Source organism: Squalius cephalus (assembly GCF_949319135.1).
Source record: "Squalius cephalus genome assembly, chromosome: 2".
NCBI lineage: Eukaryota > Metazoa > Chordata > Actinopteri > Cypriniformes > Leuciscidae > Squalius > Squalius cephalus.
Genome location: NC_137123.1, coordinates 14,887,276 through 14,911,711, shown reverse-complemented (window position 1 = coordinate 14,911,711; position 24,436 = coordinate 14,887,276). Strand labels below are relative to the sequence as shown.

The following is a 24,436-nucleotide window of genomic DNA, read 5'->3' as shown; positions in this document are numbered from 1 at the left end:
TCAGGTGTCTTCAATAATGGTCAATCATCACTCAATTAATCACTTAATTATCTCATTAACTTTAACACTCTTTAGTGTTAATTTAACACTGGAGTTTTTGCTGTGTACTTTGGATTAAGGTAAAACTTTGAGTTGGAATTTTTTTTAATTTTGGTTTGACATTAAATAAAAAATTATGGTTTTAACTAAATCATAAATACAATTTGAGAAAATCTAAAAAAAAATTACATCAATTGTTTTAAGTTAATCCAAAGTATCATTTTTTCAGTGATAGAGGGCTTAACACTTACTTTGAGGCAAAGTGAAAACAGAAGGTATAAACTGAAAATCACAATTTTCCATTGGACCAATGTAAATATATATTTTGAATGAATTGCACTGTTTCACTTTTTTCAGTGAAGGAGCTAGGAAAAAAAGGCAAACACAAAAAGCTGGGAACATAAAATACATTTCAATATAAATAATTCTAAACTACAAAACAGGGGAAAATGAGACAGGAATTGCAACAATAAATCTTGGGAAATAAAAATGTTTCTGGTAATTGTATGTATGCTTACTAGGACTAGATGTTAGAATCCCTTGATAATCAGCAAGCGCTGTTGTTGGAGGTGTCCTTGGAGATGTTGGATGACCGCCTGGTGCCTCCAATACGACTCATCTTCAGTTATGCACCCAGGCCTCGTTGGGTGTTTCGGCCTTTTATCACAAAACACCCTCACCCGAGGCTGGCCCACCACAGGCTGATCAGACCTGGGTGTGTGTCGCATTGGAGGCTCCATGAGATCACTTGGTAGCTAATATTGTCTATATTTTTGAAGAATACTGAACAGAATACTGAATGGCTTCTAGTAATACTCATTCGTACTGTTAAACTCAGGAATGGCAGCTCTGCTTCCCATTCACGGTGTAATATTTTACTAATAATAAATAGCGATGTAAATGTCTTCAGCTGCTAGGGGTGTAACGATATTCAAACCGAACCGAAAAACCGCGATACAACAGCCACGGTTCGAACCGTGATACTCTCATGTCGAACCGAACGTGCCCCGCAAATCAATTTTTTGAACTGAAGGCCTATGTATAATGTTAAAAAAAGCTTTCTATTTCAGATAAATGCTGTTATTTTGAATGGTGGTTTGTTTGTAATGTGACATTTTTGTATTTTTTTTTTTGTATGACATTCAAATTATTCTTAGAATTAAATTGTACATAAATAGGTTAAGCAATACAAATGTGTTTGTCTGATAACCTTTTAAACATATACTTAACTACAGTTTGCAGACACTGAAATGATGTACATTGTGCGATACAGTAAATATTTTGAGTGTCCCCCATTTTCCTATAAAGAACCACGATTGTCCCGCATTTTACTTTTCTGAAGTTGGCAACCCTACTCAGGTGTGCAGTTTATTTCTGACTAGTCAGTGGAGACATTTATTTCATTTTAGTTAACTCAGGTGTGTTAACTGCTCTAAAGAAAACGTGAAGCCAATGTATAAAATGAATAAAGATAAAGTTAATAAGTTAAATTATTGTTGTTGTTGTTGTTTTTATTAAGTTAAAAGTGAATCTAGTGTTATTATTGCTGGTGGTGCCCTGCCATGAACCCTGCCCCCACAGCAAACAGAACCGAACCGAACTGAACCGTGGCTCCAAAACCGCGATATGAACCGAACCGTGGCATTGGTGTATCGTTACACCCCTATCAGCTGCACTTCTACACTCTAAAAAGAGATGTGTTAAAAATGACACATGTTGTGTCAGTTTTAACACATGTAGTGAGTGTGTTCAGGGACAACACATGTTGTGTCAAATTTAACACAATAAATGAGTAAGTCATTTTAACACACAAATTGTGTCATTTTAAAAAATAAAGTGAAAGGGCCAGATGCAAAAATATTAACCGTTTAATCAATAGTCGAGTACAGAATGCATGTGCACACAAAGTACAACACAATGTTTCAAGCTCAATGACTGGACAGACTCACTGTACTGGACATTATTCAGTTATTCACGCTTCAACCCCTAATTGATAATGCTGCTTTTGACAAAAGTTCATGAAGAGATAATAGTTCACAGAGTTTGCACTTTGAATTTAATTAAACTGTAGCAACTGACAAAATATTGTATATAAATAACTTGTAATTCCACTGGCCTGTTTGTTTGAGAACATAGCAAACACTGCATACCATTCACAGTGATGGTGAGTGTCGGTGCGATCTTATAAAATGATGAGTTGAAAACAACACAAGCTGTAAAAAGAGATGTGTTAAAAATGACACATGTTGTGTCAGTTTTAACACATGTAGTGTGTGTGCTCAGGGACAACACATGTTGTGTAGATTTTAACACATGTACACAGTAAATTCCCCAGTGTTAAATTAACACTGCTCAGAGCACATATGGTCCCACTCTACATGGTGTTAAAGTAACACTGAAGCACTGTTAAAGTTAATGAGACAATTAAGTGATTAATTGAGTGATGATTGAGCATTATTGAAGACACCTGATGTTAACAAGCAGAATCACTGAAGGAGAAAATCACAAATTGTAAGCCATCGTTATGGTGATGGGTGTTTGCTTTAGTTGGGCTCTTGACCCTTACTGTTTATTATTAACTTTAGAATTTGTTTGTCTGCTGTTATTGATTTATAACAGTCAAATTAACAAATAAAAAGTGTGATCTGATAGTGTTGGTTATGTTTTGACATAATCATGCTGTGATCTGAAAAACGAAATTTATTGAGATAGTTTGGTGTAACTTGTTAGCAGCAGCTCTGTGATTCTACAGTATATGATTATCAGCATTTTTCTTATAATCCAATATATTTAATAAACATCGTTCTGATCATAACACTTTCAAATGTATTAATTTAGAAACACAGACGTCAATAATCAGCCTGTGAATCTCAACAATGGTGACAATAATAAAGCATGTTGCAGTGGCTGCCACCAATCACAACTCATTAATGGCTCCCATCATGCATTGCGGTATGAATAAATTATGATCTGAATTGTCACCATTGTTGAGATGCATAGACTGAATCTTTATGTCTGTGTGTGCCTAAAAGAAAGATTTTTTTTTTTTTTTTTACTTTTAAGAAATCCTTTATATTATATCTAAAATTCTGAATATTTATGCAGAATCACAGTTATGCTGTAACCAACAACATAAATCAAAAACATAAAGTTCAAATGATGATTGTCATAACATAACCAACACCATCAGATCACTTTTTTTCTTTGTTCATCTGGCAGTTGTAAGTCAGATACAGCAATCAAACAAAAATTAAAGTTAATAATTTAAGAGTCAACAGCCCAACTAAAGCAAACACCCATCACCATAACGGTGGCTTAAAATTTGAGATTTTCTCCTTCAGTGATTCTGCTTGTTATCATCAGGTGTCTTCAATAATGCTCAATCATCACTCAATTGATCACTTAATTGTCTCATTAACTTTAACACTGCTTCAGTGTTACTTTAACACCATGTAGAGTGGGACCATATGTGCTCTGAGCAGTGTTAATTTAATTGTTGATTCTTAACACATCTCTGTGTTTATAAGGACTACACATTTTGTATTACCTTTAACACAACTAATGTGTTATTCCTCTTACACAGAAGTGTGTTGAAACCTTTTACACACTAATGTGTTATAGTTACACAACTTGTGTCAGATATGTGTCACATGTGACTGTAGTCGGTGTGTATTTGCCAGAGTTACTTCCTGTGGACTATTAACCCTTGCTGTAAAAAAAAGGCCAAATTCTGACAATATCATACCATTTTCCATTAAAACAGTAATATACCGTAGGAAACAAAACTAGCCTACAGGAATATACTGTGAATTAACATTGCTCAAAGTCGACACTCAGAGGCTGTTTTCCCAGTCACACCCTATACCCTCATTCACTATTCCCTACATTAGTTCACTAATATAGTCCCCCTGAATGTAAAGAAGTGAGTGAATTGAGACACTGATGAACACCTGATAAGCAGAATCACTGAAGGACAGAGATACAAGAACAGAAAAAAGAGAAACACAAAAACTACAACTGACTTCCAGCGAGTGTGAAACCAGTTTACAAACCAGTTTAACATTATTTCTTTCGTACATGTACAAAAGTTCTTGTTGAGAATTAACAGAGATTTAGTTAATGATAAAGTTTGTTGTCACCATGATGGAGATCAGTATTTGCTTTAGTTGGTCACTTGTCCCTTGACTTCTCACCATTCATCTCTCTCTGGCTGCTGTAACAGTGAGTTTATATAACACATTTGTTAAGCCAAGAAAGAGCCAAGAGGAAAATGATCAGGTGTTTTTGGATTTTGTGATGATATCACAATCATCCTGGACATGTCTGATTCTCTGATCTTTCCTGCATATATTATTTGAATTTATGGGTATTTCATATTAGCATATATCTGTGAATCTACAACATGAAATCAATAATTCTGTAATCAGGATTTCTGAAAATTATCAAAATCATATAGTGCTTTAAAACATTTTGAACTCCTGCTTAACTCAGACACACACAGACATCAACAATCAGCACATGAATCTCAACAATGGTGACAATCAAAAGTTTCATGTCGCAATGCATGCTGGGTTCCAGGATAATATAAAACTCCCAGCATGCACTGCTGCATAAAAAAAAAAAAAAATATTGCCACCACTGTTGAGATTAATGTGCTAAATTGTGATATCTCGGTGTTTCTTTAAGATAGTGTTGCTCTGTTTTTTTTTTTTTTTTTTTTTTTTTATGCATGATGTGTTAAAAATTGAGTCATTGTAATTTATTGCTGTGGTTTCACAGTGGTGCTAATGAAACACTTTGAATGAATTTCCTTAGTGAATGAACAGGCAATATGATGATTTTGTCATCATAATAACTACAATCATTCATAAACTGTGTGTGCACAAGTGTGACTTGCACAAAAACAGCTCAAGCAGCAAAAGAAAAACTAATGTTTTAGCATCAACATCCCAACTAAAGCAAACACTGATCTCTATAATGGTAACTTCAAACCAAACATTTTCAATTAAACATCTTAATAACAACTTCTGTAGATGTATGAAATAAAGTCATACTGGTTAATAATAAGTGTAATAATGTGTAATGGCTGGAAGTCAGTTGTATTTCTTGTGTTTCTCTATTTTCTGTTCTAACAGCAGGTGTTCATCACTAATGCTCAACAATCACTTACATATTCCCTTAATTATCTCACTGCAACACTGTCTCAATGTTACTTTTGACTCTTTGTAGTGTGGATTTCCCTGTGGGGTTGAAAGGGTTAACAGTGTAAGATAAAAAAAAAGTCACACCCACAAAATGTATTTTACAGTAATAAACTGTAAGTTATAAAACAGGTTTATACTGGCAACACTGTTGCCAGTAGTTTACTGTAAAATCTTGTTTTTTGGGTCACCATTGTGCAGAAGAGAGCCTGTGCTTCAGTCCAGGAGAAGATCTACAAACATTGATTATATGCTGCATGTTGCTTTATTTAACAGGCGGGGACTGTGTAGTTGCTGGTCCAGTGGAAATCTTTGTATTTACAAAAGTTTTGTTGTGGTTTCAAATGAAATAAGTTCACAGTAATCCTTTATACGTTTTAGTTAATACATTTAAATGACAGTTGGTCAATTTAAGGTAGTCGGTTTCTGTAAGTGAAATTAGTTAACTCGAGTTTTAGTGCACTTTTACAGTAACATACTGTAGATTACAGTAAATTACTGGCAACAGTGTTGCCAGTATTTTACTGTAAAAAAAACCGGTAAGGTCTAACAGTGTGTTTTTACAACTGAGTGTTTGGATGAAAACTGAAACGTATTGTTAACTTGTGTTTATGGAGTCCAGTGACGTTTAATAAAGAGTTTGTTTGAACATTTGGATGGTTTAGACATCATGAATCTACATAGACAAGCTCTTATTGAGAATGAACTGAGGTTTAGATCTTGATGTTTCATTGAATGTTTTATTTGAAGTCTCCAGAATTGTGATTAATGGCTCCTTTATTTGAGCTCTTGACCCTTAACTCTTCTTTTAGTTTTTCTCCTGCTGCTGTACCTGTATTTTAATAAAATACATTTGTTATGGTGAGAGAAAATATGATCAGATGTTTCTTGATGATGTTATAATCAGTAAGTGCTGATCTTGTCAAGTTTCTAAGTATATGGATGGTGTGCATTTAATTTATGTATGTGCTGTTAGTTATAACAATCGTATGACACTACATCATGCTATCCAGCAGTGCAGAATAATAAAATACATGTTTTCTGATATTTTTAATCTGCAGCAGAAACTAGTCAAACACAGACCTCAAGAATCAGCGTATGAATCTCAACAATGGTGACAAACGAAAAGCTTCATGCCGCAATGCATGCTGGGAGTCATGGATGAGATTTGTACTATGGTGGCACCCAGCATGCATTGCGGCATGAAGCTTTTTGTTTGTCACCATTGTTGAGATTCATACGCTGATTCTTGAGGTCTGTTTGATTCCTTAGACTGTAAGATTCTGAATGAACTGTGTATTTATTAGTTAATTGTAAGTTAATTGCATTATTCTAACCTTTTATGTATTACACTCATCTATCAAATATTAAACTCTTGCTGAACAATCTTACATGTTTATGATGATAATATTATCGTCTGAACATATTTTTCTCATGAATATTTCTGCTGTTTCAAATGTGCAAATTAAGTACACATTTACAGCAATCAGAGAAACTAATGTTAAAGAGTCAAGGGTCAAGAGCCCAAATAAAGCTGACACTAATCACTTTAAATGAAACATTCAATGATTCGTCAACACCAAAACCTGTTAATTCTCAATAAGAGCTTCTGTAGAGTCTGACAGAAATAAAGTTAATCTGGTTATTAATAACAAGTGAAAGCAGCATTTGAAAAAGACATTGAAAAAGAGGCATGATGTGATTGGCTGCAAAAAAAAACACCTGTTAATCTTTAAGTTTTCATGAATTAAGATTGAATTTATTTATTTTAATGTATTGCTTTATTTATTTTAGAGCATTTTATGGGATACCATATAAAATATACCTATAATTTATTTCATAAAAACAAACTCTCCTCCACCCAGTGCTATTCTAGCCAGAGTAACATTTTAACACATTGTGTGTTAAAAATATACACAACATGTCAAAATACCATCAACACATGCTGTGTGTTGTTTTTCAACACATCTCTTTTTAGAGTGTTTCCAGAGTTACATTTTAACACACATTGTGTGTTAAAAATATACACAACATGTGTCAAAATGCCATCAACACATCTTGTGTGTTGTTTTTTTTAACACATCTCTTTTTAGAGTGTAGATACATTTCAGAATAACACTTAAGAAGCATGTTGATTTCTTGAAATATTTCCATTACAGCTAATCTGTCTGACCCCTGCTACAACCACACTGTGCTAAATGATCCATGGAGATCCATCAATAATACAGATTACATCGATTCAAAGCCATACAAGTGTGACACGTCTGTCTCCTGGAGAGGCTGGTATCGTCTCTTCATTAACAACATGAGCGCTCATATCCCAGACACATGTGTTGCGACGGGTCATTGTGGCACTTCTGCCCCACTGTGGTTACATGGTGGACACCCAACAGTAATGGATGGAGTTGTCACTCGAGATTTCTGTGGTCACTGGAGCGATTACTGCTGCTATTTCAGGTCTTTTCCCATTAAAGTCAAAGCCTGTCCAGATAATTATTATGTCTATGAGCTGGTTACACCAGCTGTGTACTGTACAGGATACTGTGCAGGTAATTATATTCACATGAGCTCTTTCTACACACTCATGATATTTGTGTCTCTGTTCATTAATCACTATTCATCCAAACTTTCAGACACTGGCAGCATTAACACCAGCCCTACAACTGTCACACCAGTGACCATCGCTACAGGTAAAGTAACACACTGTGTCTCTATTGGCTTATTTTCTGACCTGATTGATGTATGGAGGCCCAGTAGTGCACAACACAGTGAAAGTTTAAAAAAGCAAATATACACCCCTCCCTCCTCAGTTGGAACATGTACTGTGTGAGGACGTGCCTTTCCATGGGGTGGCATAACATTTATGTTGTGTTTGGGTTGTTAGAGGTGTATAGTCCAGGGGTCAGAAAGTAAAAGGGAACTATATGGTTATCCGGACCACACCTATTTGGGTAGGGTTAGGGTTAGGGTTAGGTTAACCGTATAGTACATTTACGTGTGGTCACATGTGGTCCGGATAACTGTATAGTAAAAGTCCTGCCATATGTTTATTCCACACACACAGCAACATCCCCAGTGTTAAATTAACACTCCTCAGTGTACATACGTGTCCAACTACAGGGTGTTCAAATTAACACTGAAGCAGTGTTGAAGTTAATCAGATAATTAAGTGACTAATTAAGTGGTGATTGGCCATTATTGGTGACACCTGATGATAATTAGCAGAATCATTGAAGGAAAGAGAAATAACAAGAACAGAAAAAAGAGAAACACAAGAACTACTGACTTTGAGCCATAACACATTATTGCACTTATTATTAACCAGTTTGACTTTATTAAGTTTTTGATGACTATCACCATTGTTGAGATTCATATGCTGATTGTTGATGTCTCTGTGTCTGAATAATAAATAAACACAAAGTGTTTTGTGTATCTTTAAATTTCTTTATAATAACTAGTTACCATTACACTGCAGTATCTCATGATCTTGAATGGAAATGGGCAAACTCGGTCCTGGAGGGTCACAGCTCAGTTTAGCTCCAACCCTAATAAACTCTGCTGTCTGTAGCTTTCTAGTAATCATGAAGACATTGATTAGCTGGTTCAGGTGTGTTTGATTAGGGTCCCAGATAGATAGCAACTAGGGATGTCCCGAGACCACTTTTTCACTTCCGATATGATACAGATGCCGCAGCTTTGGCTATTTGCCGATACCGATATCAATCCGATAATTTAATTTTATTCTTGAACTAATACTACTAATAATAAAATATATGGAAGCACTTTGCTCAATTAGCCACATAAAAACATCTCACTCAAATGGAGAACAAATACTTCTCCAGTATATAGTCCACAACAACAGTTGATAATGAAAGACTGCCACCCTTTATTCAAAAGACTTTGAGATATGTTTGGTAATTGTACCTGAATGAATTTAAAATTAATTTGCTATATTTCAGATCAATATATTTGTTTCCTTAAAATTTTAATTAACTTTAATGTTATTCTCATCTTAATTATAAATAATTTATTTCTATATAAAATAATACTACCATTAAAAACACATTTGATTTTCTTTTTTAATCAATGTAGAATGTGTAACTTCAAAATAAACAGATTAGCGCTCTGTTTTAGGACAAGAAATGAAAACTAATGCAAAAAATGTCCAAAAGATGAGATCATTTTTGCTTTTAAACAGCGTGTGTGTGTGTGTGTGTGATTTTGGTTGGGTGACAGTTGTAGTTTACAGTTTGACAAAAGCACAATATTGTGTTTTACACAAATATAAGTAGGGTAAACACTTTTTGCAGTTTTAATGATGTCCTGTAAAAATGACGGAGTTTGTTTTTTATGTTTCCACTGTTCGATCGCGCCCGTGCCTCTCTCTCTCTCTGACTGACACACACACACACACACACACACACACACACACACACACATTCCAGCATTGCAATCTTGATATCGCAGCCTGTTCATTTTGCTGCGTTCACACCAAACGCGAATATAGCGTCAAATTCGCGTCTATTGCGTCTAGTTCGATGCTGGAACAGTTTGAATCCATTCGCATGTCCAAAGCGAATAGGACGCGCTGCGCGCATATAATGATAAAGCGGGCGTTTGAAGCGAAATAGGCGCACGTTCAGAGCTAAGGCGGGGCTACAGATTAGGTGTCCCTAAAGAACCCGCATGTGTCTATGTGCGTATCTAACAGTAGTTCCGCATTACATTAATTAATGTGCACACGAGTTTTATTTATTTTTATACCGTGTATTCTCCGTGTAAATCCATGCACCGAACCGTGACGCACGTACCGAACGTACATTCAATACGAATACATTTACGTTCCACCCCTAATAGGTATCGGATATAGGTATCGGATCATTTTTTTTCTCCCCTCCGATATCGATATGATACCGATGCCGTGGATCGGATCGGGACATCCCTAATAGCAACCATCAAAATAATGTTAATGTGTCAATGTTAACTGCATTGAATCAACATCTCTTTTGCTCCTGCAATTAATGTTGAAAATAAAATTTGAAATTTCATTTATAAATCAATGGTAATGGCATTGAGTCAATGGCATTACAATGTGATGTTTGTTCAACTGAAAGAAGACAATAAATTTTTTTTTTTTTTTTGAGAATTAACAGAGGTTTAGTAGTTGATGTTTATTGAAATATTTGGAAATATTTATATTTTTAAAGAACAGGCTAAATTATGATTTTGTCATCATCATGAAAAACTGCAATCATAAACTATGTGTGTGTGTACAAGTGTGGCTTTCAAAAACACAGTTCAAGCAACAAAAGAAAAACTAATGTAAAAAGTCATGGGTCAAGAGCCCAACTAAAGCAAACACTGATCTCCATAATGGTCACTTCAAACCAAACATTTTCAATTAAATATCAATAACAATTTGTGTATGTATAACAGAAATCAATTCATACTGGTTGATGATAAGTGTGATAATGTGTAATGGCTGGAAGTCAGTTGTAGTTCTTGTGTTTCTCTATTTTCTCTTCATGTGTTCCTCTTTTCTTCGGTGAATCTGCTTGTTAACAGCAGGTGTTCATCACTAATGCTCAACAACACTTACACAGTAAATTCCCCGGTGTTAAATTTAACACCGCTCGGTGTTCATATGGGAACCACCAGCAGGGTGTTAAAAGTAACACTGAAGCAGTGTTAGAGTTAATTAGATAATTAAGTGATTAATTGAGCGATGATTGAGCATTGAAGACACCTGATGATAACAAGCAGAATCACTGAAGAAAAGAGAAACACAAGAACTACAACTGACTTCCAGAGATGAAATCAACTGAAGATATAAGATGACATTAAATCTGTGAAGATCTCAGCAGAGGAGGATTAAACATCTCCACAAACAGCATTACCAGCTTCACTTATTACCAAATAGTTATTGAGAATTAATAGAGGTGTAGATGTTGATGCTTTATTGGAAATAATATGTTTTAGTAAATTCACCATTATGGTGATCAGTGTTTGCTTTAGTTGGGCAGTTTGACTCTTGGCTTTGCTATGCAAGTTTGTGGTCTTTGTAAAAGTGTTAACAAAGCACATAATTTGTTACAAAGTAAGCCATAAACAAAGATGGTCAGGTGATGTAGTTTTAACCATCATGAAGTAGAATGATTCACTAATCTCATAAATTACAAAAAATGGTCATTTGTTGGTCACAGACATTCTGAATTATGATTTATTTTTGTGAACATTGTGGAGCATATTATTTAATACACACACAGACATCAAGAATTACCATATGAATCTCAACAATGGTGACATGCTTCCTGCAGCAATGCATGCTGGGAGCCATTAGTTTTATAATATGGTGGCTCCCAGCATGCATTGCAGCATGAAGCATGTCACCATTGTTGTGATTCATAAGCTGATTCTTGATGTTAGTGTGTGTGTGTGTATGTGTTTTCGGTTTATTTTCTCGCAATGTATTTACAAATAAAATTTTTGAATATTTGATCTTTGGAAAAATATATTGATGGTAAAAACCTGTTAATAACAAGTTACATCTTTTGGTCAGTTATGACATTTGTCAAACACTTTTTTTATGATGATGATGTAATATATAGCATATCTTAGTTTATGGTTTCCTTTGCAACAAGTTATGTTTCAGTGAACACTGTTACAAAGACAACAACTAACATAAAAAAATATAAATTGTCAAACCACCCAACTAGAGGAAACACCGATCACCATAATGGCGACCAATCATTTTCATCTAAAAATTTGTTCATTCTCAAAAAGAACTTCTGTAGATGAATGACAGAAATAAGGTCAAACTGGTTTATAATGAGAGAGATTTCATGTCTTTTCAGTTGATTTCATCTAAAGCTGTGTCCGGAAGTCAGTTGTAGTTCTTGTGTTTCTCTTTTCTTCAGTGATTCTGCTTGTTATCATCAGGTGTCTTCAATAATCCAACAATCATCACTCAATTAATTATTTAATTATCTGATTAACTCTAACACTGCTTCAGTGTTACTTTTAACTAGGGCTGGGCGATTTAAATTGCGATATTGTTATGCGCATCTCGTCAGTAAAGCCGGTTCCTTGATTAGTAGTAAATCGCCATCACCTGCTTTCAAATGGAGCGGCATTTACTACAAAGAGCCGTAGTTAACTGACATCAGAACCACAATTGTAAACGTTCAATCCTCAATCGCGCCTTCTAATTCAGCCTCAATTATCACCCCGCCAGAACAATTACAGTGCTTTACAACTATAGAACAAAAAGAGTTAAATAAACTTATCACTTCATCTAAAACAACAACATGTTTACTAGATCCTATACCAACTAAACTATTGAAAGAAGTGTTACCTATAGTGGAAGAGCCTCTCCTCAATATTATTAACTCGTCTTTATCTTTAGGTTATGTTCCAAGAACATTTAAACTGGCAGTTATAAAACCTCTCATTAAGAAACCACAATTAGATCCACATAATCTAGCAAATTATAGACCCATTTCAAATCTACCTTTTATGTCTAAAATACTAGAAAAAGTTGTGTCCGCTCAACTAGGCTCTTTCTTGCAAGAAAATGACACCTATGAAAAGTTTCAGTCTGGTTTCAGGCCGCACCATAGCACTGAAACTGCGCTCGTTAAAATCACAAATGATTTACTTTTAGCTTCTGACCAAGGCTGTATCTCAATATTAGTTTTACTTGATCTTAGTGCTGCGTTCGATACTATAGATCATACAATACTCTTAGATCGACTACAAAATTATACTGGTGTTCAAGGACAAGCATTAGGCTGGTTTAGATCATATTTATCTGACCGCTACCATTTTGTCTATTTAAATGGAGAAAAATCGATCATAACTCCAGTAAACTATGGAGTGCCGCAGGGATCTGTGTTAGGCCCTCTATTATTCTCAATATATATGCTGCCATATAACGCTAAATTATCCAAATTGACAGAGTGTGTTAAAGATATAAAAGATTGGATGACGCATCATTTTCTTTTATTAAATCCAGACAAGACAGAAGTACTAATCATCGGTTCAAAAAACCACCCACAAAACCTCTCACAATACAACTTTAACATAGTAGGATGTCCTGTTGCTTCATCCTCTACAGTAAAAGACCTGGGTGTTATATTAGACTGCAACCTGTCTTTTGAAAATCATATTTCATATGTTACAAGAACAGCCTTTTTCCACCTTAGAAACATTGCTAAGTAGGGCTGGGCGATTTAAATCGCGATATTGTTATGCGCATCTCGTCAGTAAAGCCGGTTCCTTGATTAGTAGTAAATCACCATCACCTGCTTTCAGATGGAGCGGCATTTACTACAAAGAACCGTACCCACCCAACACGTTTATCTCACAGTGATCTCTCCATATGACCACAATGTGAGTTCACAGTGAGCTAAAAGTGTAACCGCACTGTGCACTCACTGTGTGCTCATATTATGGACACTAGGGCTGGGCGATTTAAATCGCGATATTGTTATGCGCATCTCGTCAGTAAAGCCGGTTCCTTGATTAGTAGTAAATCACCATCACCTGCTTTCAGATGAAGCGGCATTTAGGGCTGAGGAGATAATTAAGTGATTAATTTAGTGATGATTGAGCATTATTGAAGACACCTGATGTTAACAAGCAGAATCACTGAAGAAGAAAATCACAAATTGTAAGTTACCATTAAGGTGATGGGTGTTTGCTTTAGTTGGGCTCTAGACCATTATATGTTTACTTTAATATTTACTGTTGTTTGTCTGCTGTTATTGATTTATAACAGTTACATGAACAAAGTAAAATGTTATGTTATAGTGTTGGTTATGTTTTGACATAATCATGCTGTGATCTGAAAAAGGAAACTTATTGAGATAGTTTGGTTTAACTTGTTAGCAGCAGTTTAGTGATTCTTCAGCCTATGATTATCAGTACTTTACTTATAATTCTAAATATTTAATAAACATTTTTCTGATCAATAGACATTCAGATAAATTCATTTAAAACACAGACATCAATAATCAGCCTGTGAATCTCAACAATGGTGACAATAATAAAGCATGTTGCAGTGGCTGCCACCAATCACAACTCATTAATGGCTCCCATCATGCATTGCGGTATGAATAAATTATGATCTGAATTGTCTATGTAATTTACTTTTCCTAATTGAATATTCTGCTCCTCACCATTGTTGAGATGCATAGACTGAATCTTGACATCTGTGTGTGCCTAAAAGAATGATTTTTTTTTTTTTTTTGAACAACTTTTAAGAAATCCTTTATATTATATAAAAAAATTCTGGGCATTTATGCAGATTCACTAACCAACAACATAAATCAAAGTCAGAAAGAAGGATTTTAATGAGTTCAGTGATCAAGTTCAAATGATGATTGTCATAACATAATCAACATCATCAGATCACTTTATTCTTTGTTCAACTGATGATTATAATTCAGAAACAACAGCCAAACAAAATCTAAAGTTAATAATATATGGGCCTAGAGCCCAACTAAAGCAACCATTGATCGTCATAACGGTAACTTACAATTTGAGATTTTCTCCTTCAGTGATTCTGCTTGTTAACATCAGGTGACTTCAATAATGTTCAATCATCACAAAATTAATCACTTAATTATCTCATTAACTTCAACACTCTTGAGTGTGGACTCATACACTCCCAGGAGTGTTAATTTAACACTGGAGTTTTTGCTGTGTACAAAGAGCCGTAGTTAACTGACAAGCTGAGCCATATCGCATTAATTATCGCTGGCGATACGTCCGTGATATTAATGCGATATGGCTCAGCTTGTCAGTTAACTACGGCTCTTTGTAGTCAATGCCACTCCATCTGAAAGCAGGTGATGGTGATTTACTACTAATCAAGGAACCGGCTTTACTGACGAGATGCGCATGACAATATCGCGATTTAAAGCGCCCAGCCCTAAGACCAAAGAGCCCAACTACAGCAAACACTGACCTCTACAATGGTGACCAAACTCTTCAAACAAACTTCAACATGTAAACCTCTTAAACATAATTTCTAAACATCGAAACTTCCCGCTATAACTGTCTAAGAATGTTAGGGGGGATAATGTTCTATCAATGTCATCACTAAACATGTTTGAAATGTTTATAGAGAGTGTTATCCTACCTTTTAGGAGAACATTCTGGTTACAAAAATAAAATTAACTACAGAAAATATTACAAGAACATAACATAATGCTCTCAAAACATTCATAGAACAATAACATTTCTAGCTGGGATGAGCTCATATTGTGGTCATAGTTTGAGCACACAGTGAGAGCGCTGTGCGGTTACACTTTTAGAACACTGTGAACTCAGATTGCAGACGTTGTGACCACATGGTGACATCACTGTGAGATCATAGTGTTGACTGGGTAATTAACTGACAAGCTGAGCCATATCGCATTAATATCGCGGACGTATCGCCAGCGATAATTAATGCGATATGGCTCAGCTTGTCAGTTAACTACGGCTCTTTGTATACAGCAAAAACTCCCGTGTTAAATTAACCCTCTGAGGTCTGAGCTGTTTTCTGGGCCCTGGAGGTGTTCTGACATGCTCTGACATTTCTGGTTATTTCTGTTACTTGTGACGTTTTCATGGCTAAATTCTAATTACACTGTATTCAGCACAAACTCTGCTACAATAATATATCAACAGCATGTATGTAAAAGTTTGTAGTTTTGAGATAATGACATTTATGCGTGGTTTGTGAAAATACAAAAAAAAAATTCTCACTGAAATAAGGCCATGAAACCCCTACTGATTATTTCTTCACAAGACTTTTGAAAATTGTATGACATAGCCTAGAATATTTGCTCTAAAACTATGTGAAAATCACCCTGACTGCTCATTCAGAGAAGACAATATATTGATTTAAAATTTTTACGACGTGTTTTGTGTGAGAAAGCTCTATGCGGAAGCTCATTAATATGTATGGCTTTTCTCACCTGAGAAAGACAAAGAACCTCCCCTAACGGCCCTATTAGGAGCTATCAGGCCCCTATCATTCTGAGCAACCTTGCACAATACTGTAAATGAGGAGATTTTAAAAAGAATGGCTTTTAGATTGTTTGGATTTATTTACACAACATAATCCAAATAGACACAACAAATGGAAAAAAAGCACTTATTGAAAGACTTTTAAAAAAAAGCTTTTTAAAATTCACAAAATACACACACACACAAATGTTTCCAACAATATATAATATAATGAACACCAGGTTTGTTGTGCCTTGTAGGCATAAGCTATGCGCAGTGCTGGGTAAAATAATAATAACAATAGATAGCAGTATAAATCTTCCAAAATATTTCAGTAACAACCAAGCTAGAGAAAAATATATTGATTATCATGTTACTTCAAATGTTTCCATTCGTTATGATGATATGAAATGAGATAATAGTAAAAACATGAAGCCGTTTGGTGTGTTTTGCTTTTCAAATTTTCAAATGATACATTCAAACGCGATCGCGCTGCAAAATCTGATACATTCAAACGCGATCGCGCTCAAATATAAAACATTATGGTTACCATACATATCTACGTTTGACCAGATATCCACAAACACAGTAGGCTTAACAGTAAACACGGGTCTAAATATTATAATACTACTTTTACCATGCTGTGTTTTATTATAGAATATAAAAACATCCTCGTGTTGAACACGTATACAAGCACTGAAAGGTTGCCTATCATTCTAGTTCACATTTCACATTTCATGTTTCTGTCTATATATACATGTACATATATGAAATTAGGCTTAGTTCATGTTTTTACTCCAAACTCATTTCATAACATACATTTTAATCTGGCACGACCAGTTTAACATGTCTTACCTTAAAAATCTTCTCATCTTCAAATCGCGTTTGAAGTAAATCCGAGGTAAATTCAAGGTAAACAGCACAGCACAGCACAGCTTACAGTCGTCCAAACGCGATGAAAAGGAGTAAGTTACGAAGTCTCTGCTTCTTTGTTTTGAGGTGATGAGGGCGTTTACAGGTCTGCGTTTCTCCGCATGGATCATTTGCATGTCAATCGCTCGTGCGCGCGTAGGCGTGTTCAAATTAAATTTAATGAGGACGCGTTTGAGAAACTGTACATGCCGCTGCTTTCGTATGGATTACTTAAAAATAGAATATTTGTTTTTTATATAATTTACATACTTTAAAAATAGAGATTCCAAGCGTTATATAGACATGCGTTTCAAGTCTGTGTGACAAACATTCGCTGAGTTACAGGTCATTTTCTGTCGCGTTTCAGAATGAGTTTCACATTGAGAGAGACGGCAGAATGCGCATCATGTTTATTTTCTTTGTTTTACGAAAAACACAACATTTTGTTTTTATTATGAGTGTACACAAATAAAAGAAGACATTTAACAGTTTTGAATGATGTACAATACAAGTATGTAAAATCAAAATCAACAGAGTATTTTGCACTGATATATAAAAAAACGAGCAGATCACGCCGGCGTGATTGCCGACCTCAGGGGGTTAACACTCCTGGGAGTGTATGAGTCCACACTCAAGAGTGTTGAAGTTAATGAGATAATTAAGTGATTAATTTAGTGATGATTGACCATTATTGAAGACACCTGATGTTAACAAGCAGAATCACTGAAGGAGAAAATCACAAATTGTAAGTTACCGTTATGACGATCAATGGTTGCTTTAGTTGGACTCTTGACCCATATATTATTAACTTTAGATTTTGTTTGTCTGTTGTTTCTGAATTATAATCACCAGTTGAACAAAGAAAAAAGTGATCTGATGGTGTTGGTTATGTTATGACAATCATCATTTGAACTTGATCACTGAACTCATTAAAATCCTTCTTTCTGACTTCGATTTATGTTGTTGGTTAGTGAATCTGCATAAATGCCCAGAATTTTTTATATAATATAAAGGATTTCTTAAAAGTTGTTTAAAAAAAATTCATTCTTTTAGGCACACACAGATGTCAAGATTCAGTCTATGCATCTCAACAATGGTGAGGAGCAGAATATTCAATTAGGAAAAGTAAATTACATAGACAATTCAGATCATAATTTATTCATACCGCAATGCATGATGGGAGCCATTAATGAGTTGTGATTGGTGGCAGCCACTGCAACATGCTTTATTATTGTCACCATTGTTGAGATTCACAGGCTGATTATTGATGTCTGTTTTAAATGAATTTATCTGAATGTCGTTTGATCAGAACAATGTTTATTAAATATTTTGAATTATAAGTAAAGTACTGATAATCATTGGCTGAAGAATCACTAAACTGCAGCTAACAAGTTAAACCAAACTATCTCAATAAATTTCCTTTTTCAGATCACAGCATGATTATGTCAAAACATAACCAACACTATAAGATAACATTTTACTTTGTTCATTTAACTGTTATAAATCAATAACAGCAGACAAACAACAGTAAATATTAAAGTAAATATATAATGGTCAAGACCCCAACTAAAGCAAACACCCATCACCTTAATGGTAACTTACAATTTGTGATTTTCTTCTTCAGTGATTCTGCTTGTTAACATCAGGTGTCTTCAATAATGCTCAATCATCACTAAATGAATCACTTAATTATCTCCTCAGCCCTAAATGCCGCTTCATCTGAAAGCAGGTGATGGCGATTTACTACTAATCAAGGAACCGGCTTTACTGACGAGATGCGCATAACAATATCGCGATTTAAATCGCCCAGCCCTATTGCTAAGCTACGTAATATGCTATCAGTTTCTGATGCAGAAAAGTTAGTTCATGCATTCATGACATCGAGACTAGATTACTGTAATGCTTTATTAGCCGGTTGTCCTGCAACCTCAATAAACAAGCTACAGTTAGTCCAAAATGCCGCCGCCAGATTTCTAACTAGATCAAGAAAATATGATCATATAACAACAATTTTATCATCACTATTGGTTACCTATAAAGTTCCGTATTAATTACAAGGTATTGCTACTGACTTATAAAGCCCTAAACGGCTTAGCTCCAGTATATTTAACCGATCTTCTATCGCCCTATAATCCATCGCGCTCTTTAAGATCACTAAATTCGAGGCGTTTGGTCATACCTAGAATATCCAGATCCACCTAAGGAGGGAGAGCATTTTCACATTTAGCACCAAAACTCTGGAATAGTCTTCCGGATACTGTTCGTTGCTCAGACTCGCTCTCCCAGTTTAAAACTAGATTAAAGACGCATCTCTTCAGCCAGGCGTTCATATAATATTTTTAATCTTACAGTTAAATCCGGTCTTTAGTTCATAAACGCCAGAGGAGAACTGGCCCCCGACTGAGCCTGGGTTCTCCCAAGGTTTTTTTTTCTCCATTAGGTCACCTGATGGAGTTTTTCGGTTCCTTGCCACTGTTGCCTTTGGCTTGCTCAGTTGGGGATATTTGGGGATATTTCATTTAATGAATCAATCAACGATACTATTGATCAGCATTACCAAACGTTGACGTTCCACTAGAAACAAAGATTGATGTATTGTTTTAATTTATTACTGTGAAGCTGCTTTGATACAACCTATGTTGTGAAAAGCGCTATATAAATAAACTTGACTTGACTTGACTTGACAAGCTGAGCCATATCGCATCAATATCATCATATCGCATCGGACGTATCGCCAGCGATATTTAATGTGATATGGCTCAGCTTGTCAGTTAACTACGGCTCTTTGTACACAGCAAAAACTCCAGTGTTAAATTAACACTCCTGGGAGTGTATGAGTCCACACTCAAGAGTGTTTAATTTAATGAGATAATTAAGTGATTAATTTAGTGATGACTGAACATTATTGAAGACACCTGATGTTAACAAGCAGAATCACTGAAGGAGAAAATCACAAATTGTAAGTTACCGTTATGACGATCAATGGTTGCTTTAGTTGGACTCTTGACCCATATATTATTAACTTTAGATTTTGTTTGTCTGTTGTTTCTGAATTATAATCACCAGCTGAACAAAGAAAAAAGTGATCTGATGGTGTTGGTTATGTTATGACAATCATCATTTGAACTTGATCACTGAACTCATTAAAATCCTTCTTTCTGACTTCGATTTATGTTGTTGGTTAGTGAATCTGCTTAAATGCCCAGCATTTTTTATATAATATAAAGGATTTCTTAAAAGTTGTTTAAAAAAAAAAATTCATTCATTTAGGCACACACATATGTCAAGATTCAGTCTATGCATCTCAACAATGGTGAGGAGCGGAATATTTAATTAGGAAAAGTAAATTACATAGACAATTCAGATCATAATTTATTCATACCGCAATGCATGATGGGAGCCATTAATGAGTTGTGATTGGTGGCAGCCACTGCAACATGCTTTATTATTGTCACCATTGTTGAGATTCACAGGCTGATTATTGATGTCTGTGTTTTAAATAAAGTTATCTGAATGTCTTTTGATCAGAACAATGTTTATTAAATATTTTGAATTATAAGTAAAGTACTGGTAATCATAGGCTGAAGAATCACTAAACTGCTGCTAACAAGTTAAACCAAACTATCTCAACAAGTTTCCTTTTTCAGATCACAGCATGATTATGTCAAAACATAACCAACACTGCCAGAACACATTTTACTTTGTTCATTTAACTGTTATAAATCAATAACAGCAGACAAACAACAGTAAATATTAAAGTAAACATATAATGGTCTAGAGCCCAACTAAAGCAAACACCCATCACCTTAATGGTAACTTACAATTTGTGATTTTCTCCTTCAGTGATTCTGCTTGTTAACATCAGGTGTCTTCAATAATGCTCAATCATCACTAAATGAATCACTTAATTATCTCCTCAGCCCTAAATGCCACTCCATCTGAAAGCAGGTGATGGTGATTTACTACTAATCAAGGAACCGGCTTTACTGACGAGATGCGCATAACAATGGGGCTGTTTACACCTGTCCACTTCATGCGTTTTCTCAGATCGGATAGCTATCCGATCGTGAAAAGACCAGGTGTAAATGCCCTCCAAAACGCATTTGAGACGGATTTGAATCCGATCGCTCAAACCACTTCAGGAGGTGGTCTGGGCCGCATTCCAGACGAAACTGGACAAGTGTAAATGCATCTGGTTGTTGAAACCACATTATGTAAATAGTACCCCTCCCAAAAATGGTAAAAAATAAACGTGTGAGAGCGTGTTATAGGCTATATGTAATGTTATAGCCAGATATGACGACGCTACTGGAACACGTGCGTCACCGCAGATGAGAAGCTGAGCATCTATTCATTAATCCAACGTGCAAACTATCGCAAATCAAAGTGAAAGTAAGTCGCAGATGCTAGACACACAATCATCATCATTAAAATTAAAGAAACGAAATGATCTTACCATGGGGGCTGTTACTGCTCTCTCTTATTGCGGTCTTTGATTTTTAAATTTTAGCTGATGGTCAAAAAAATGCAGCTCATATCTGTTGCTTTCGGTGACGTGCACTCCATTAAATCTGCATATAGCGCGGGAATTGAAGATCGGATTTAAATCCGTTTCGCAAAAACACATTTATGTGACCAGGTGTAAATGGAATCGTTTTGATAAATCAGATAGCTATCCGATCTGAGAAAACACATGAAGTGGCCAGGTGTAAATAGCCCCAATATCGCGATTTAAATCGCCCAGCCCTAGCGTCAATGTTACTTTTTACTCTTTGTAGTGTGGATTTTCCTGTGGGGTTGAAAGGGTTAAAAGTTTCATATAAAAAGAGACACCCATGAAATGTATTTTAACAGTAATAAATTGTAAGTTAAAAACTGGTATTGTTGCTAGTAGTTTACTATAAAATTTTGTTTTTTGGGGTCACCAATGTGCTTAAGAGTAGAGCCTGTGTTTCAGTCCAGGAGAAGATCTGGAAACATTGATGAAATGCTGCTTGTTGGTTTCAAAGTGCACGTTTTTGAAAACAAGTTTAGATAACGATACCTTTATCATCTCTGTGTAAACTCCCAAAACTTGAATCTGACCAGATTGACTTTATTTATGTCAGATGTCCAAGGAAGCTCTTATTGAGAATTAACAGAGGTTTAGATGTTGTTGATATATTGAAATTAATAAAGTTTGTAGTTACCATTATGGAGGTCAGTATTTGCTTTAGTTGGGCTCTTGGAAGTCAGTTGTAGTTTTTGTGTTTCTCTTTTCTTCAGTGATGCTGCTTGTTAACAGCAGATGTTATGTTTGATAGAATGTCTACAGAATGTTTCATCATACTAACCATTAAATGATGTGAAATCTGGATAGTAATAAGCAAAACTGGTAATTTATTTTTTACTTTTTTTTTGTTGTTTAATTCTTCTCTGCTGAGATCTTGAGAGATCTATTAGTGTATAATGGTCTGTTGGGATTTAAAAGGTTTCTGTTGTCTGAGTTTTGTGGGTCACAATTGTGCTGTACAGTTTCTTATGTACTATTCAATATACTGTAATATATTATTAAATATATTTTTCAGTATATTTACACCATGTAATCCACTGGCCATAAATATAGGGAATATATTTTCGTTCTGTAAGGGAAGACACAGCTGCGAACAATCAGGAACAGGAGTGAGGAAGCTTCATGAGGAGTCTTGAGTGAGAATACACAGGTGTATCCTTCCCTCGCAGGAAAGGAAACAATAATGCACAACTAAGAAATGAGAACTTCCCCAGCTGTTGTGAAATGCTTTACTATCCTGGACTTTAATCCTGGTCCTGGAGATCCACTGTCCTGTAAAGTTTGGCTTCAACCCCAATCAAACTCACCTGATCCAGCTAATAAAGGTGTTCATGATTGTTTGAAGATCATCTTTGAACATGTGTTGAAGCTGTTTGGGAATTAATTTTGTTGGACAGCGAGTCTCCAGGAACAGGGTTGAAGACCTGATGTAATGAAGCACTTTTAAAAGTAACTTTCAGCAACACTGACTGTAACCTGTAGTTTGTCATTTTACAGTCATGTTTGATACCGTTAGATAAATTAGGTCTGTGTGATGTGAAACTTACACTGAAAAAAAACCACACTGAAAACCCTAACAACAGCTCCCACATTGTGTCGGCCCAGATCCGGCCCACATCTGACACACATGGAAAGATGATCTGGCCCACATGCAGCGTGGAATTACGGCACTTGGGTGGGCCGCTCCTGTTTGCCAGATCTGGGCCACAAGCAGGCCATAGCAATGCCACATGTCAGCCAAGAGCAAAGAAATAAACCAGAACTGGACCTTATCTGAGCCACAAAATCTGTGTATATAAAATATGGAGTCATCTCAGCCTTAATAAGCCTGTTAACAAGCAGAATCACTGAAGGAAAGAAGAGAACAGAAAAAAGAGACGAGCAGAAACACAAGAACTACAACTGACTTCAGCCACAGTCTTAAGCCTGTTTTATACTTCTGCGTCGAACTGCCGCCGTAGCTACGTCGTAGGCTGTGTGTAGCACGCGTACCCTACGGCGTACCCTGACGTGCACCTCTCCAAAAATGTAACAACGCGTCAATTCTACGCGGACACAAGCGCGGTGATTGGTCTCCCAGAACCCCTCCCTCGGGGTTTCACATGCTCCCTAGGTGCGTGCGCGTCAACGCGGACAACGACACAGAAGTATAAATTAAAACCAACACGTTGCCTACGGCGTATAGGCTCCGGCGTAGGTCCGACGCAGAAGTATAATGAGGCCTTTACATGAAATCAACTGAAGAGAAAAGAAGACATTAAATCTGTGAAGATCTCAGCAGAGAAGGATTAAACAACTCCACAAACAGCATTACCAGCTTCACTTATTACTAACCAGACTGACTTTATTTCTGTCAGACGTCTACAGAAGTTTTATTGAGATTTAACAGAGGTTTAACGCTGTTTCTTTTGAAGTCACCATAACAATGATTAGTGTTTCCATCTTTTGTCTTTTTTGACCGCTGTGACAGTGTGTTTGTCAAACACAGTTTCAGTTAAAGTGAAAGGAGATCAGGTGATGATAGTTACCTGTTGATGAAATATCCTGATACACTGATGTCATTTGAATCCAATAACTGTGTTGTACCATTATTATATTCACATCACAAACCCTGTGTTACTGCAGCATGAGATCAAGCAATATTATAACAATCAGCTAGAAAACTTTAACAAACATGAGCATAAAAAAATATATACTATGACAAACACAGACATCAATAATCAACGTATGAATC

General features: G+C 35.7%; 1 protein-coding gene across 1 annotated transcript in view; it reads left to right on the top strand.

The window, feature by feature from the left end:
- LOC307152637 (uncharacterized protein) overlaps window positions 1–24,436 on the top strand; it is a 121,016-nt gene that overhangs the window by 92,621 nt on the left and 3,959 nt on the right. The window contains exons 2-3 of the mRNA XM_079861453.1: window positions 7,400–7,789; window positions 7,874–7,930. Coding sequence (XP_079717579.1) covers window positions 7,546–7,789; window positions 7,874–7,930 — 301 coding nt within the window. The 5' untranslated portion in view covers window positions 7,400–7,545. The remainder of the gene's footprint in view (window positions 1–7,399; window positions 7,790–7,873; window positions 7,931–24,436) is intronic.